Raw genomic sequence first — 17,662 nt, forward strand, 5'->3', positions numbered from 1 at the left:
GACTCAATACTGGGACCTTTATCCAAACAGGTAAGTAATTACATTTTCACAGTTGGTACGATTTTTAAAGAATATTTGTAGTTTGCAAAAATCGACACTTAGAAGAAATTTCACAGAAACAGTCAATGATTTCCTATGGGAGAAAATTGGGTTAGTGGTAAGTACGGTTGTGAGTACTTTTCAGGGTCAGTGCTGGGCACCAAGATCCAGCACTGGGATCTCTCCTAATAGCAGGTGAGTATTTCCGTTTTCGTTACTCGGTTGATTTTAGGTGAATATTTTAAATTTTAGAAACTCCACAATTAGAAGAAATTTCAGAAGAAACCAGACTGTTACCCTGTGGAAGAAAAGTGAGTTATCGGCTTTTGGGTAAGTACTCGACTGGCAGAGTTGAGGTTCTGGGCATAGACTTGGGTCTCCCAGGGTCGGGTAGGTATAGTTGGTTCACCCCTCAGCGGCACAGGGCCGGCCGGGTGCAGAGAGTTAGGCCGAATATTATCCTATGAGAGGTAGCGGGGTCTTGATTGGTGGTTGCTGACTAGCAGGCCACGCGGATGTGGGAGCTGGGCTCCTGGTCACTTGCTCAGGGCAAGTGGGGAAGTAGATGGGTGTAGAGGTTGCACTGCCAGGGCCACTCGGGTGGCTGGGTGCAGGGTGCTTTTGAGCCTTCGGGCACTTAATTGATTTCAATGGGAAATCTCCGGTTTAGAAAGACTGCAAGCTCTGGGACGAAGGTTCTTCAGGTGCCACCATCACTTCGAGAGGTAAGTTGGGTAGTTGGAGGATAGGTAGGTACCCCGGGATTGGGCACAGGGGGCCACGGGGCACTGGGTGCAGGAGTGCCTTTTGGTGTCTGGAAATCTTACCCTCTGTTGATCGCAGTTGGGGGTCGGCACCTGGTTCTGAGGCTGCAGGCTTCTTCAGGAGTGTCGAGGGAGGTCCTTGGGTGCCGGTCTCTGGGTCAGTCACCGCGGGGTCGTCCTCGTGGTCTTTATTCACTCAGGGCCAGGCTTGGCTGGTGCAGTGTGTGCTGGGTTCGCGGTCCCGGGCAGCTGCCAGGGATTAGAAGTAGATTTTGAGTAGAGCCTCTACTCATGGGAGTCCCAGGGTGCTTAGAGTAAAAAAGTAGCCAGGACCTCCGGGGTTTGTGAGGTTGCTGGCCACAAGAGATGCCGGGTTGGAGCAGGAGCAGGTTCGAGGGTCGACAGGCCGGTAAGGCTGGGGCCAAAGCAGTTGGTGTCTTCCTCTTCTTAGCTGCAGGGTAGGTCTTCTTTCGTCTAGCTCTTCTTCGGATGTTGGATTGTGGAAGTTGGGGAAGGAAATTTCAGGGTGCCCCTAAATACGAGATTTAGCGGCGTTACAGGTAGGTGAAGGGCAGAGACCAATGGGTCCCTGTCCTGTCGTGGGTACACCCCCTATCCTGCCTCTCTCCTGTGTGAGGGGGGGCAGTAGCCTAGTCCTGATTGGGTAGGATGTGAGAAAGTGGCTTTGTATATACTGTTCCCTAATAGGTACAGGGTGTACAGAGTCCACAGTCCCCAAGGGTTTGGCAGAGGCTAAAGTTAGATATAACCTTACTCTCTAAAGTGGTAGCTTAGTCGAGCAGTAAGGCAGTATCTGAGTGTGTACAACAAATGCTTTACACTGTCCTCTGTCAGCAAATGGTTACACACTCAATAACTGAACTCTAGGCCAATGGTTTTATATATAAAAAAATATATGGTATTTTTATTTTAGAACCAACAATTGGCATTAAAATATACTTTCTCAGAATGAGATGCTTTATATAAATACTTTTGCAATATGCAATTGACTTTTGTAAACAGTTACAAGTGGTTGCAATAGGAAACACTATTATAAACACAATAATGCATTGAGCTCAATGGAGGTTTCAAGTTATTTGCAACAGATTACTTTTGGAATTCCAGGACTGGATCCTAGATTCAGTCCTGGGTCAGTACTTCGAACCAAGTGATAAGTCTACTTAATTACTGTGATGATTTTTAGACAATATTTAGCTATTTTAAAAGTTGACACTTAGAAAATATTTCATAGAAAAAATTCAATGATTCTCTATGGAAGAAAATTCAAGTTGCAGGTATAGTACGTTCTCGTTACTTTTGTAATCCAGTTCTGGGTACCTAGACTCAGTTCTGGGACCTTTATCCAAACCAGGTAAGTAATTACGTTTTCAGATATTATACGATTTTTAAAGAATATTTAAAGATTGCAGAAATTTCACAGAAAAACAGTCAATGATTTCCTATGAGAGAAAATTGGGTTACTGGTAAGTACAGTTGTAAGTATTTTTCAGGGTCAGTGCTGGGCACCAAGATCCAGCACTGGGATCTCTCCTAATAGCAGGTGAGTATTTTCGTTTTCGTTACTCGGCTGATTTTTGGTGAATATTTTAAGATTTGAAAAGTCCACACTTGGAAGAAATTTCAGGAAAAAGCCAGTCAATGTTTCTCTATGAAGAAAATAGAGTTATTGGTTTAAAGGTAAGTACTCGACTGGCAGAGTTGAGGTTCTGGGCATAGACTCAGGGGTCCCCCAAGGTAAAGTAGGTACAGTTGGTTCACCCTCAGCGGCATTAGGGCGGCCGGGTGCAGAGAGAGTTAGGCCCAATGTTTCCCTATGAGGGATAGGGGGGGCCTTGGTTGGTGGCTGCTGACTAGCAAGCCACGCGGCTGTGGGAGCTGGGCTCCTGGTCACTTACTCAGGGCAAGTGTTGCAGTGGCCTGGGGAAGCTCACAGAGGCGAGAGGCGGCATGCCTTTGAAGCTTCCCCCTGCCCATCCTGGGGGAGGAGATTTAGCACCTCGCCCAGGATGTGCATTGTTGCAGGCCCAGGAGAGCAGGGGCTCTCCTACCCAGGGGTCCAGCAACATGTCTGCTGTGTGGCAGCCTAGGCAGCCTCATAACAGACGTGGATTGTAGGTTAGGTTTTAGGGGGCATCTCTAAGATGCCCTCTGGGGTGCTGGGTACATTAAATCCCACACTGGCATCAGTGTGGGTTTAATGTGCTGAGAAGTTTGATATCAAACTTCTCAGTCTTCAGTGCTGCCTTTATGGTGCAGTGGAGTTCGTGTTTGACGAGCTCTCAGCACCATGTACTCTTGAATGGCAGCACTGCACTTACAGTGCCCAGGAATGGACCTGGGTACTGTAGGGGCACAGGTGTCCTGCTTCTGTGCCCACATCATTGCCATAGGGCACCCAGCTAGAGGGGTGGCTGATGTATGCCATGGCAGTGTAGAGGATGGGCATGGCACACAGGTGTCAAGGGCCCCTCCCAAGGCTTACCTTCTCCTTGGTGGGGTGTTCCTGCAGAGGCGACAAGAACCACCACCCCGTTTCCCGCCGTGCCCTAGTCGGGGTTGAGCACCGCTTAGGACAAGGGGGTACCCTGGGTAGAAGCCAGAGAGGCGTGGGTCCGGAGGACGCTGGACACCAGGCTGGTAGGGTAAGAAGGGAACACGATTACGTCCCTGTCCGCTCCTTCTCTTCCCTCCTCTGTGTCGTGCCCACCCACTAACCACTGGGTTACCTGGTGCGATGTTGTGAGACCCTCCTCAAAAGTCTGGCTTCCAGTTCGCTGGTTCTGGACTACAGTGGCCGCAAAGTCTTGTAGCTCACCGATGGTGACAACCCCAAAAACAAAGAAACAAAACCAGTGCTCCTGCGCAAATAATAAGGGTCCCTGGCGTACCTGTCCGGTACTCTCCTGTTCAGGGAAAGAGTGCAGCCAAAATCAAGGAAATAAAACCAGCGCTCCTGCGCAAATAATAATGCTAGGTGAGTATTCCGCTCCACTGCACACTCCTTGGTCTGCAGTGGGATGACTGACTTAAGAAGTTTTGGAATGGCAGAGTCAGACGTCCACCTACCTTCGGTGCGTCCTCTGCTACTGCTGTACCTGTCCCTCTCGAAGTCCGCAGCAGCGTCCTTCTTCGGTGGTAGATCAGGAGCTCGTGAGCGGCGTCTTCTCCTTCCGCGGCTGAGGCGAGAATTCAAAGCGCTAAGCAGCCGGAGTTCCCGGCTGTTATGCGTGACCAACCGGAAGTGAGGATTTCGGCCTGCCGTTGTGGTCCCGCAAACACTAGACCGCTAACCTCTCCTCCACGGAAGCGGGCGGATCGGAATCATGACAACAGGGATGTGTGCCATGTCGACTCTTTGTTTTGTCTTGCACCCAGACACCCAGCCTGCAAAGGGGGGGGGGGTGGTGTGTGTGTGTGCGCGCACACACACACGGCCTCTAAGGGTGGCACAATGAGTGCTGCAGCCCTTAGAGGCCTTCCCTGGCCACAAGACCCTGGGTACCTATTGTACCATTTACCAGGGGCTGACATGTGGCCAGGGTTTGCCAATTTGGGTTTTGTGTTTTAGGGAAGGAACATAGGCCCTGCAACAGATTTACTTTCCTACAAGGAGTATGGCTCTAGGCACCCCCAGTTGTCTTTGAAAAGCAATTCACCGAACTCTATTGACCTCTGCATCCGGCAGCCCCTGTGCTGTTGGGTGGTGCACTTTTGGTACTCACCTGACCTTTGCCGTATTTTGGTCCTGAAGACTGGAATTGTAAGTGCTTTACTTACCATGATATAGTTATCCCTATAAGATAACATTGAACTGTTCTAAAAATATTGTTAATTTTTCTAAGAGAATAGTATGTTCGAGGCATATGAGCTGCAGATTGTACACTTAGCATAGGTCGCCATCTGGTGTTGGGCCCGGATGTTTGCAGTTTGTTTTTCTTCTTGGACCGTCTTTGGAAGTCACGAGTTTGGTGACTCCTCCTTCGGTCCGTACTGCGCATGGGCTTCGGCTCCATCCTCAGATTGTTTTTTTCCGCCATCGGGCTCGGATGTGATACTTCGTACTCCGGCTTCGAACTTCTACGGTTCCAGCCTCGACGGAAAATCCTCGATTCTTCGAGTTCCTTCATCATCTTCATCTCTCGAAGCGGCACTTTTTCCATCCCGTACATCGACACCGGCCTTCGGGCCCTCCGCGACTCCGGTCCCGGCCGATGGAAAGGACTCCGTTTAAAAAGTGCCCAAAATGTGGGTCTAAATTTCCCCACACCGACCTCCATCAGGTGTGTAACCTTTGCCTCTCTCCGGAACACGAGGCTCGAGACTGCCCCGCCTGCAAGTCTTTTCGATCGAAGAAAACGATCCGAGATCGAAGGGCTCGACGCACCATGGCGCACTCATCCTCGACAGCTCCACCGGACATCTTCGGAGACGACGCCGAAGCTTCGGGGCAGACACACACCGAACTGGGAGAAGACATCGTCAGCGCTTCCGAGGCCGACGACTCCGACCTGGAGGACGTAACACCAGGACAGCGGGCCGTGAGTACAATGCCCCCTCCCAGCCCCGCACCGAAAACCAAAGAGACTCCGGTTACTCCCTCGCCTGCCGGCCTGGGCAAAACCAAAACCAAAGCCTCGATCACCCCACCTTCGGGCCCGGTGTCGAAGCACTCAAAGTCTCACGGCAGCTCGGGATCGAGCCAGCCGACGCCCGGTGCCGATAAACACCACTCGGCACCGAAGCCTGCAAAATCCAGCTCGACTCCGAAACCACCGGTGCCGAAGCCTGGACACTCGGCGCCGACCAAACACAAACAGAAATCGGTCGGCACCGACGCTCCGGCGCCGAAACAGCATTCGACGCCGAAACACACGGAGACCTCCAAAAAGCAGGGCGTACACAGAACATCGAAACCTCCGGTTCCGAAATCGCCGGTGCCGACAGACGACTCGGCGCCATTGGCTCTGTTTACACCAGACCCTTTACAAAAGACTTTGTCCAGAGATCCAAAGACTGGCCTTTTGACTGTGATTACTAAGAAGCGTCGCCTTGAGGCTCCGGCTCCTCCTCCTCCACCCAAAAAGAGGGACTCAGCTACTTCTCCCCTTAGAGTACCCTCCCCACTGCCACCCCCCCTCCCACCACCACCCCCTCCACCTTTACCTCACTACGATCCGGCCCCATCCCCAGACCCGGATGACGGGGACCCGGACAATGACCCAGGGGACGCCCCAATGGATCCCACTCCACCAGGGACCCCAGATCCATGGGAGGATTATAATAACCCTGATGTACCCAATGTACCTCAAGACGACCTATACCCATCAAGGCCGTCTCCTCCAGAGGACTCTTTAGGGTTTCACCATTTAGTGCAGAGAGCAGCACACTACCATGGGGTGGACATGCACACGGAACCAGTGGAAGAAGACTTCCTACTGGATACATTTGATTTACAAGATCGTTCCACTGCTATTTTACCCATGCTTAAGGGTGTCACCAAGCACGCTACAGAGGTATTCAAAGACCCTGTCAGAGCCAGAGTACTAAACCCTAGAATAGAGAAGAAGTACAAGGCGGCACCCACAGACCCTGCATACATCAAGGGCCCTGCTCCTCTAGATTCCCTAGTTGTCTCCACAGCTAGAAAGCGGGCTAACTCCCAATCCTCAGGAGATGCCCCACCACCAGACAAGGAATCTAAACTTCTGGACGCGTCTGGTAAACGCACCGCCTACCAGGCTGCAAACATGTGGCGCATTGCAAATACACAAGCACTGCTTGCGCGATATGATAGAGCACACTATGATGAATTAGAGGCTCTTATGCAGCACCTTCCAGAGAAATACAAACGCCAAGCTCATGACCTGATACAGGAGGGCAAACTAATCACAAACACCTCCATTAAGTGTGCCCTCGATGCAGCAGACACTGCTTCTAGAGCCATAAACACCAGTGTCCTGCTTCGCCGCCATGCCTGGCTCAGGATGTCAGGGTTCAAGCCTGAGGTCCAGACATCAATACTTAATCACACCTTTGACCAGCAAACACTCTTTGGCCCAAAGGTAGACGAAGCGCTCGAAAAAATGAAGAAAGATACAGACACAGCGAAGTCTATGGGAGCGCTCCAGACCCAAGCCTCTAAGCGTTCCTTTCGACGCTCGTCCTTTCGTGGCACAGGTAGAGGCTCCTCCACCGATAATGCCTCTACCTCCTACAAATCCCCTCCTCAAAATACCTTTTCAAAGGGCAACCAAAGAGGTGGTTACAGAGGCAACAACAATAAGGGCAGGGGCAAAACCAACAATACCCGTTCTGCCACCCCACCCGCACAATGACTCCCCTTCGCTCCCCCCAGACCATTCCACTCCGGTCGGGGGCAGACTACAAGATTTTATCCACGTATGGGAGTCCATAACATCGGACAAATGGGTGACCCAAATCATTCGGTCAGGGTACTGCCTCGAGCTAACATCTACCCCACCCAATATCCCACCAAGGCACCGTCCAATGTCCCAAGAGCATTCCACACTGCTCAAACAAGAGGTACTCTCGCTCCTCCAGAAACACGCCATAGAGCAGGTACCCGGCAATCAACGAAATCTAGGGGTCTACTCCCTATATTTCTTAATCCCAAAGAAAGACGAGACCCTCAGACCCATTCTGGATCTCCGGCCTCTAAATGCCTACATACATTCAGACCACTTTCACATGGTCACCTTACAACAAGTCCTCCCACTCCTCTGCCAGGGAGACTTTCTCACAACACTGGATCTGAAAGACGCGTACTTTCACATTCCAATACACCCCTCTCACAGAAAATACCTCAGGTTCGTGGTGGACGGGCAACATTACCAATTCAAGGTTCTCCCCTTCGGGGTCACCACTGCACCACGGGTGTTTACCAAATGCCTAGCAGTAGTAGCAGCACACCTCAGACGTCAACATGTTCACGTCTTCCCTTACTTAGACGACTGGCTCATAAAAGCCGCGTCCTACCACCAATGCGTGCAACATACAAACAGCACCATCCAACTGCTTCATCAGCTAGGCTTCACGGTGAACTACCAAAAGTCCCACCTCATACCATCTCACACAAAGCAATATCTCGGGGCCACCATAGACACCTCAAAAGGTATTGCCTATCCAAACTCAGCCAGAATCACAAGCATTCTAGCCTTACGCAAAATATTCCTTCCTCAACACTCTCTACCAGCAAGAGTGTTTATGAAGCTCATAGGGATGATGGCGTCTTGCATCTTCATAGTGCCCCATGCAAGACTCCACATGCGTCCACTTCCGGAGTGCCTAGCACAACAGTGGAACCAGGCCCAGGGTCAGCTGACGGATCTGGTGTTGGTGGACGGCCGCACACATCACTCTCTGCAGTGGTGGAACACCACAAACCTTTCCAAGGGACGGCCGTTCCTGGACCCGGTTCCCCAAGTGACTCTAACAGCGGACGCATCGCTCTCCGGCTGGGGAGCGCACCTCTTACACCTCACAATGCAAGGTCTATGGACGCCACAGCAAAAAACGCTCCACATCAACCATCTGGAGCTTTTGGCGATCTTTCTAGCCCTAAAATCTTTCCAAAAGCAGATTTCAGGCAAAGCAGTCCTCATTCGCACAGACAACATGACTGCGATGTATTATATACAGAAACAGGGGGGGACACACTCTCCCCAGCTCTCCCGCTTAGCCCAGAGCATATGGAGATGGGCAATTCCCCAAAACATTTTTCTCCTGGCACAACATGTTCCAGGCGTACAAAACACCATAGCAGATCTGCTCAGCAGACAGACTCAACAACTACACGAATGGGAACTGCATCCACAAGTTCTTCACCCATTCTTCCGACAGTGGGGGCATCCTCAAATAGACCTCTTCGCCACCCACGAAAACAAAAAATGCCCAAGCTTCGCCGCCAGATACCCACACCCATTGTCCAAGGGCAATGCGATATGGATGAACTGGTCAGGCAGATTTGCATACGCCTTTCCACCTCTCCCACTAATTCCATTAGTGGTCAGGAAACTACAACAGCACTCCCTCACACTCATTCTGGTAGCTCCGACGTGGGCCAGACAGCCGTGGTACACCACGCTACTACAACTATCAGTGGTACCACATCAAAAACTGCACCTTTCCCCATGCCTCCTAACCCAGAACCATGGAGAAATCAGGCACCCGGACCCAGCTCAGCTCAACCTGGCGATCTGGCTCCTGAAATCTTAGAATTCGGGTACCTTAACCTTCCCCCTGATTGCATGAACATCATCATGGAAGCCAGACGTCCTACCACTAGAGCATGCTATGCCGCAAAGTGGAAAAGATTTGTAATGTACTGCCGTAACAATACAATCAACCCTCTAGATGCATCCATACAACACATCATATGCTATCTGCTCCATCTTCACAGGTGTAACCTGGCGTATTCATCCATACGCCTACACCTAGCAGCGATCGCTGCCTATCTACAAAACAGACAGCATTTGTCACTCTTCAGAGTGCCCGCTATTAAAGCCTTCATGGAAGGCCTTAAACGAGTAATTCCTCCCAGGGCACCACCCTCCCCTGTATGGAATCTAAATTTGGTCCTTACACGACTAATGGGTCCGCCCTTCGAACCAATGCACAAATGTGAGCTACAATTTCTCACCTGGAAAACAGCTTTCCTTGTAGCTATCACTTCCCTTAGAAGGGTTGGTGAAATACAAGCGTTCACCATACAGGAACCTTACATACAAATGCATCACAGCAAGGTCATACTTCGAACTAATCCGAAGTTCCTGCCCAAAGTCATTACCCCCTTCCACCTCAATCAATCAGTGGAATTACCTGTCTTCTTTTCGCAACCCCAATCTGTTGCGGAAAGGGCCTTACACACACTAGATGTGAAAAGAGCGTTGCTATATTACATACAAAGAACGCAACCCTTCAGGAAGACCAAACAGTTGTTCGTTTCCTTTTCTCCACCACATAAAGGCAACCCCATCTCAAAATCAGGGATAGCTAGGTGGATTGTAAAATGCATACAAATTTGCTATCAGAAGGCAAAGAGAACATTATCTGTTCCCCCTAAAGCCCACTCTACAAGAAAGTTAGGGGCTTCTATGGCTTTTCTAGGGAATATACCCTTAGATGACATATGCAAGGCAGCCACATGGTCTACACCGCACACATTCACAAAACACTACTGTGTAGATGTGCATTCCCAGCAGCAAGCTAGGGTGGGCCAGGCTGTACTAAAAACACTCTTTCAAACAGCTGCAACGGATACCGGTGGTCGCCGCTAAGGTTGGGTACTGCTATATAATCTATGCTAAGTGTACAATCTGCAGCTCATATGCCTCGAACGGAATATGCTACTTACCAGTATGCATCTGTTCTTGGCATGTAGAGCTGCAGAGTTGTACACGCCCACCCGCCTCCCCGGCTACCTGTATCCGTTCCAGTCCATCTTATTTAGATACAACACACATGGGTTTCTCACTGTTATTACTACGCTCCATCATTTCCCTGTTGGCGAAAAACAATCTGAGGATGGAGCCGAAGCCCATGCGCAGTACGGACCGAAGGAGGAGTCACCAAACTCGTGACTTCCAAAGACGGTCCAAGAAGAAAAACAAACTGCAAACATCCGGGCCCAACACCAGATGGCGACCTATGCTAAGTGTACAACTCTGCAGCTCTACATGCCAAGAACAGATGCATACTGGTAAGTAGCATATTCCTTTCTTTTAAAAACGTCCTTTTCTTTGTATGTGTTATTTTAAGACCAAGAAATTTTCATAGCCTGTTCTGGGGGCTTCTTAACGTTGTGGAAGGCTTACCTCATTTTCTTAAGGGATAATATGGGGTTTAGAGATTGACTACCAGTTGCTTGAAGTGGGCATCTGACCTTATTCAGGCCGCCTATAGAATCTTATCACTCACCTTCCTCCTATTAAAAGGTACTTATTCTAATTGACTTGTTTCTTGGTGTCTGGCTTCATGTACTATCCATCTTTCTTCTGTGCAGGAGGGGATGAGGACGATGAAGCAGCGCCTCAAGTGGACGCCTATGAACTCTTGAGTGCTGTAGAGATTCTCTCCAAACTACCCAAAGACTTCTATGACAAAATTGTAAGTAAATGAGCTATGTTTGGGGCTTTAAAAAGCTCAGTTTCATAGCTTGGGGGTTGCTTTTTTAGGGACTTGGTGCTTTCTGTTAAAGCGGACTAGTATTGTGACTTTATGCCTTTTCTTGTGTGCTCATAGGAATAACCAGCATTGGCAAAGCCAATTAGTCTCTATTTTGAGAAGTCTTTACTTGGCTATACCTTTTAGTCATGTTGTGCAGCATCCCCAAGTAAGAACTCCTATTACATCATTTTGTAGGTGCCTGCACCTACAAAATGACAAAACCACCTTTTTTTTCTTTTTCATTTGCCGCTCACTCAGCCGCTCACTCATCCGTGCATACATTTACAAAACCTACTCAGATGTACTGGCCTGCCAACATTGGTCAACTAGTTCTACGGACACTATTTGAAACATTTAACTCCCACAGGTTAACCACCGCTTATGGAGAACTGTTGTACAGTTTGCTAAGCTGTTACATCTACAGCCACACATGCCTCAGATGAAAAATCTGCTTGTGGTATGTAGTGGTGTAGAATCAAATGCACCCATCTTCCTCCTCTTCCGAGGTAAGTGTGCTTGTTAAATATGTTTTCACAATTGATTCACTAAACTCTTTTCTCGTGGACATCACTTTATACTACACTTTACTTCACATTCTACCCTCACCCGTCATGAGGGAAAACAATCTAAAGATGGAGTCAGTTACCTTGCAAGAGGAGTCTCTAACTTGTCTTGAAAGATTTCTTCGAAGACAAATTTGCACAGAGCAGAGTCTAGCACTAGATGGTGGACTTATGCTGTGGTTGTGAATCTACAGCACTACCTGCTGCAAACAGATGCCTACTGTCTTAGTAACATTTTCTATGTATATGTTCTCAGAAGTAGTCGAGTGACATGGGAGTGCCAGTGTAGAGAAGCATACAAGGGAAAAAGGAAACCGCTGGCTAAACCAAGCACTTGTGGACAAAATCGTAGTAGCCAATCAGATAGGTTGCAATGAAGCTTGAAGGGCTAAAAAAAAAAAAATAGCCAGCAAATGTGAGACAAAACCGCGCCAATGGTAACCATCGGCTGAGTGCACCCAGTTTGTTTAAACTCTTAACTCTACTACTCTACTCTCCTCCACTCTCCTCTCCTCCACTCTCCTCTCCTCCACTCTCCTCTCCTCCACTCTCCTCTCCTCCACTCTCCTCCACTCTCCTCTCCTCCACTCTCCTCCACTCTCCTCTCCTCCACTCTCCTCTCCTCCACTCTCCTCTCCTCCACTCTCCTCTCCTCCACTCTCCTCTCCTCCACTCTCCTCTCCTCCACTCTCCTTTCCACTCTCCTTTCCACTCTCCTTTCCACTCTCCTTTCCACTCTCCTTTCCACTCTCCTTTCCACTCTCCTTTCCACTCTCCTTTCCACTCTCCTCTCCACTCTCCTCTCCTCTCCACTCTCCTCTCCACTCTCCTCTCCACTCTCCTCTCCACTCTCCTCTCCACTCTCCTCTCCACTCTCCTCTCCACTCTCCTCTCCACTCTCCTCTCCACTCTCCTCTCCACTCTCCTCTCCACTCTCCTCTCCACTCTCCTCTCCACTCTCCTCTCCACTCTCCTCTCCACTCTCCTCTCCACTCTCCACTCTCCTCTCCACTCTCCTCTCCACTCTCCTCTCCACTCTCCTCTCCACTCTCCTCTCCACTCTCCTCTCCACTCTCCTCTCCACTCTCCTCTCCACTCTCCTCTCCACTCTCCTCTCCACTCTCCTCTCCACTCTCCTCTCCACTCTCCTCTCCACTCTCCTCTCCACTCTCCTCTCCACTCTCCTCTCCACTCTCCTCTCCACTCTCCTCTCCACTCTCCTCTCCACTCTCCTCTCCACTCTCCTCTCCACTCTCCTCTCCACTCTCCTCTCCTCTCCACTCTCCTCTCCACTCTCCTCTCCACTCTCCTCTCCACTCTCCTCTCCACTCTCCTCTCCACTCTCCTCTCCACTCTCCTCTCCACTCTCCTCTCCACTCTCCTCTCCACTCTCCTCTCCACTCTCCTCTCCACTCTCCTCTCCACTCTCCTCTCCACTCTCCTCTCCACTCTCCTCTCCACTCTCCTCTCCACTCTCCTCTCCACTCCCCTCTCCTCTCCCCTCTCCCCTCTCCCCTCTCCCCTCTCTCCTCTCCCCTCTCCCCTCTCTCCTCTCCCCTCTCCCCTCTCCCCTCTCCCCTCTCCCCTCTCCCCTCTCCCCTCTCCCCTCTCCCCTCTCCCCTCTCCCCTCTCCCCTCTCCCCTCTCCCCTCTCCCCTCTCCCCTCTCCCCTCTCCCCTCTCCCCTCTCCCCTCTCCCTCTCTCCTCTCCCCTCTCTCCTCTCTCCTCTCCCCTCTCCCCTCTCCCCTCTCCCCTCTCCCCTCTCCCCTCTCCCCTCTCTCCTCTCTCCTCTCCCCTCTCTCCTCTCCCCTCTCCCCTCTCTCCTCTCTCCTCTCTCCTCTCTCCTCTCTCCTCTCTCCTCTCTCCTCTCTCCTCTCTCCTCTCTCCTCTCTCCTCTCTCCTCTCTCCTCTCTCCTCTCTCCTCTCTCCTCTCTCCTCTCTCCTCTCTCCTCTCTCCTCTCTCCTCTCTCCTCTCTCCTCTCTCCTCTCTCCTCTCTCCTCTCTCCTCTCTCCTCTCTCCTCTTCAATCCTGGATGGATCAGCTGAATTTACTCAACAATAAACCCATCCTTGTCGACAGCGCTAAATCCCTAGGTGTCTCAAGACTCGACCTAATTTCCCACATCAACTCCATTGCTAAGAACTCATGTTACCAACTGCGCCTTCTGTGGGGGATTTGTCGGTTCTTCCCTAAGAAAGACCTAAAAACATTGGTCCAACCGCTAGTTCTCTCTAGACTGGATTACTGCAATTCTCTTCTGACTGGCCTTCCCAAATCTCTACCCCCCCCCCCCCCCCCCCACCCTCCTCTCAGATCTGTTCTCCGTTCAGCAGCTCGCTTTATTTCAGGTTCCAAACGAAGTGACCACATCACTCCTATTTTGTCTTCTCTTCGATGGCTTCCTGTCGAGGCAAGATCTATTTACAAAAGTGCCTGCATCGCCCACAAAGCCTTGCACACTTCCTCCCCTTGTTACCTGGCGAACAAACTGAAAATGTCTGGAGGCTCGACCTTCTCGCAATGCGGAAACGTTTCTGCTTGAGCCCCCTCCTTCAGAAGGGAAAGATAGATGGCTCAATCGTTCTCTGGTAATGCGGTGTGAATTTGGAACTCGCTTCTGCCATTGCTCCGTGCCACCACCTCTATCCGTAGCTTCAAAGCTGACCTCAAATCTTGTCTCTTCCAAAGATACTTTCAGAACTAATACCCTCATTCTCAGACCCCTCTAGGAAGTTTGTTAATCATTGTAAATTTTTTATATTTTCTTGTACATTCCCCACCCTTGCTTGCTGTTATTGTTATTGCTGTCTATGGTTTTACCCTACCTCTTCTAGTCTCCTGTTTATTTTTGTAACGTTCTATTTTGTAACATTTCTCTCAAGTAACCTAACTGGTTCTATTGTACAGCGCTCTGACACCTTCGGGTAAAGACTGCGCTATATAAAATGCATTACATAAAATAAACTCCTAGGTTGGCTTTCTGCACGTCTATAGGAAGTCTTTGCAACCAGACAGCTGTGCAGTCTGGTAGGCTTTACTCATAAGTGTTAAAATTCTCACTGCCTAGAGCTTGAGAAGTAACATCTGCTTGTTAGCCTTACAGGGGAGAAATTGAAAGAGCATGACTGGCCATAGTAAGAGAATTCTTTAGCCTCTTGATGCCCAGGGAGGACTGTGCTATAATGGCGTTCGTACTGTCATCCAATTTGTTTGGTTTGTTCTAGGAGGCCAAAAAGTGGCAAGAAAGGAAGGAGGCGCTGGAGGCTGTGGAGGTCTTGGTGAAGAATCCCAAACTAGAAGCCGGGGACTACGCAGACTTGGTTAAGGCTTTGAAGAAGGTATTGAACAATGCCTAGTGGTTGTGCTATAGCACTATGTATATTGTATTAATTTGTATGGTAATAAAGACCTTGCTTTGGTGCTTTGTGACTCTCGTTTAATGAACTTGCACTTACTGTCCGAGAAATCATGTTTTGCTGCTTTCTCCATCCCTTGTTTGAACAGATGATGATCTGCATTTTAATTGAGTTGAGGAGAGGGGGGCAATTCTTTGAAGGATGAAGTTTTTCACAGTGTTTTCTCTGGCATACAGGTTGTTGCAAAGGATACTAATGTATTGCTGGTGGCTTTGGCAGCCAAATGCCTCACTGGATTGGCCACTGGACTGCGCAAGAAATTTGGGACCCATGCAACACACGTAAGTGTGAATCTTTCCTTCGTACAGATAGCCTTCCCGCATGGGAGCACGGAGTCTAGTGGTTGGGTGTCTGCGCTCCAGTAATACTGCAAAACTTTGATCTGTTCTGCTGGGATTTTTGAACTCTGGGGTCAGTGTCGATATGTGAAATTCCTTCATAACATATATTTAAACAAGTGGAGTTGCACAACCAATCACTTTCCATTTAAATTCATAATGCTGCTCCTTACCAACACTTTTGCATTCATGTTGATCCCTGGTTGCTTGCTCCAATCACCTGTCCAGATGAATGTAGATGCAGGTGTACTGCTGTTTGTTTGGTCCCGTATTCATTCTTCATATGTTATTACTGCTGGTCTGAAACCCGTTAATTTTGCTTTGATTCGGAAATGTGGTCGTGCTGGTGTGGAGGTCTGGAGGTTTTGGTTAGAAATTTTGTGTTCTGGTAACCCTACATTATCTTCCAGGGGTATCCTCAAAGTCCTAAGCAATAAATATTCCCGCCCATGTGCGAGGACCCCCAGGAAATAAATTGTATATGAAAAACATGTATGTATATGTACATGTATATTTTTCTCATACCAATGCAGCTCCCATCTAGGAGGCTAAACAATGTAATAACACACCTAAAGATGCCTTTGCAAACCTAAAACACAAGATGGCAAGTACCACATGAACTCTGTAATTAGTAAAAACTCATCAAGAAAGAACACTGCAAATAAAGCAGACATTGTTAGCCTACAGGCTGCATTGTAAACCAATAACCGAGAAAATGAAAGCATTTCCTTACAAAAACTGGCACCGTGCCGTTAAGGCAGCCAGGACCCCTATCTTCCCATCATGCGTCAGGGGTGACAGTTAGGTCAGTTCTTTCTGGCTCCTGTCGGACCCTGGATCCACAGCTTTTTTTTTTTGGGGCTTTTCTTTCAAAAATACCTTGTTTTATTGTGGGTTTTTTGCCTTCACTCGACGTCTTTTGATATTAGGGAGGTTTAAACCATTTTTTTGTGGCAGGTTTTTTGTCAAATGCTGCCTTTGTTTGATCATTGCCCTGCCTGTGGCAAAAAGGCCAAGTCAGACACATGAAGTGTGCATTTTCTGCCTCCCCGAGTCTCTCTCCTGCTTCCCGTCAACGCTGCAGGAAGTTATCTAGAAGAACCATCAAGGACAGAGAGAATCCGGCTTTATGGCCTCTCGAAGAGGTAGGTCTCTTGTGAGCAGAAAGAAGAGACCGCGATCGACGTCTAGGAGCAAGGTCCCAATATGTTCTCCTTCGGTGTCAGGCTCGACGTCGAAGGCACTGGCGGCGGAATCGTCGTCGTCGAGGGCATTGGCGCAGGAGTGCCCTTTTTCAGCTTTGAGGGCCAAGTCTCCATTTGCGTTAGAAAAATGTCCGGCGTCGAGACAAGATCCTCCGCCGTCTACTCCAGCGACGATCGACGTCGAGACACAGATCGACATCAAGACGCAAGTCGCCTTCGACTAGACCGAAGTCCCCGTTGGTGTCTCAACGCAGATCAGTGCGAAGCACAGGTCGTCGGATGTCCACTCGTCGAGACCGGGGCTTCTGTCGACGTCAGCAGGACTCTACATCGAGGCAGGCGTCTCCGTTGGTTTCACAGCAGACGTCGAGACAGTCCTCTGTCGAAGGAACATTCGACGTCGAGGCTGTCCCCTCCGTTGAAGATATGAAAATCGACGTCTAGACAGGAGTCTCCATCGAAGCGACTATCGACGTTGCGGCAGAGTCCTCCGCCGAAGCTGAGATCAACGTCGAGACACTGGCCTCCGTCGAGGCAGTCTGTGTCGAGGCGCATGTCTCCACCGGGAACAAGATTGACGTCGAGGCAAAGATCTCCGTCCCGGGCGGTGTCGAGACGGAGGTCGGTGTCGGTCCCTGGAAGCTTCTTTCCGTCTCCTTCGACGTAGAGAGCAGGCTCCCACCATTCCATCGCCAGGTCCGGTTATCCAGAGGTGGTTATTTCGTCCTCAAGTAGCCAGGACTCTCCCTCTGGGCATCAGCGTCGAGTAGAAAAAACTCATCAGGAAGGATGAAAATCGCCACGTCGTTCTCCTGCTAGAGTAGAGAGGTCTCCAATTCATCTCTCTCCCCGATGGAACCGACCATTACACCTGTGGGCTGATCATACGCAGGTGGCAGGTGTTAGACTGGATCCAATTCCTGCTCACAGGTTCCCTCTGGCTCGCCTAGCACAAGATGCAGATCTTTGTCCACCAAGAGGTAGAGCTCGTACTCTCTCTCTCCTGCACCACCCTCCAGGAGGATATCAAGATCACGCAGCAGGAGGCGCAGATCTCCGCCTTCCACCTCCTCAACATATTCCTCAAAAAGGGACTATTCGCCTACCCTTACCGATAGTCCACCGTCGAGG

General features: G+C 49.8%; 1 protein-coding gene across 7 annotated transcripts in view; it reads left to right on the forward strand.

Annotated features, from left to right (window-relative positions):
• CKAP5 (cytoskeleton associated protein 5) overlaps positions 1-17,662 on the forward strand; it is a 1,152,983-nt gene that overhangs the window by 208,580 nt on the left and 926,741 nt on the right. For all 7 annotated transcript variants that reach the window (XM_085646654.1, XM_085646649.1, XM_085646653.1 and 4 more), the window contains exons 7-9: positions 10,846-10,949; positions 14,797-14,910; positions 15,165-15,269. In XM_085646654.1, coding sequence (XP_085502780.1) covers positions 10,846-10,949; positions 14,797-14,910; positions 15,165-15,269 — 323 coding nt within the window. The remainder of the gene's footprint in view (positions 1-10,845; positions 10,950-14,796; positions 14,911-15,164; positions 15,270-17,662) is intronic.

Source organism: Triturus cristatus, chromosome 3_1 (genome assembly GCF_964204655.1).
Source record: "Triturus cristatus chromosome 3_1, aTriCri1.1, whole genome shotgun sequence".
NCBI classification, from domain to species: Eukaryota; Metazoa; Chordata; class Amphibia; order Caudata; family Salamandridae; genus Triturus; species Triturus cristatus.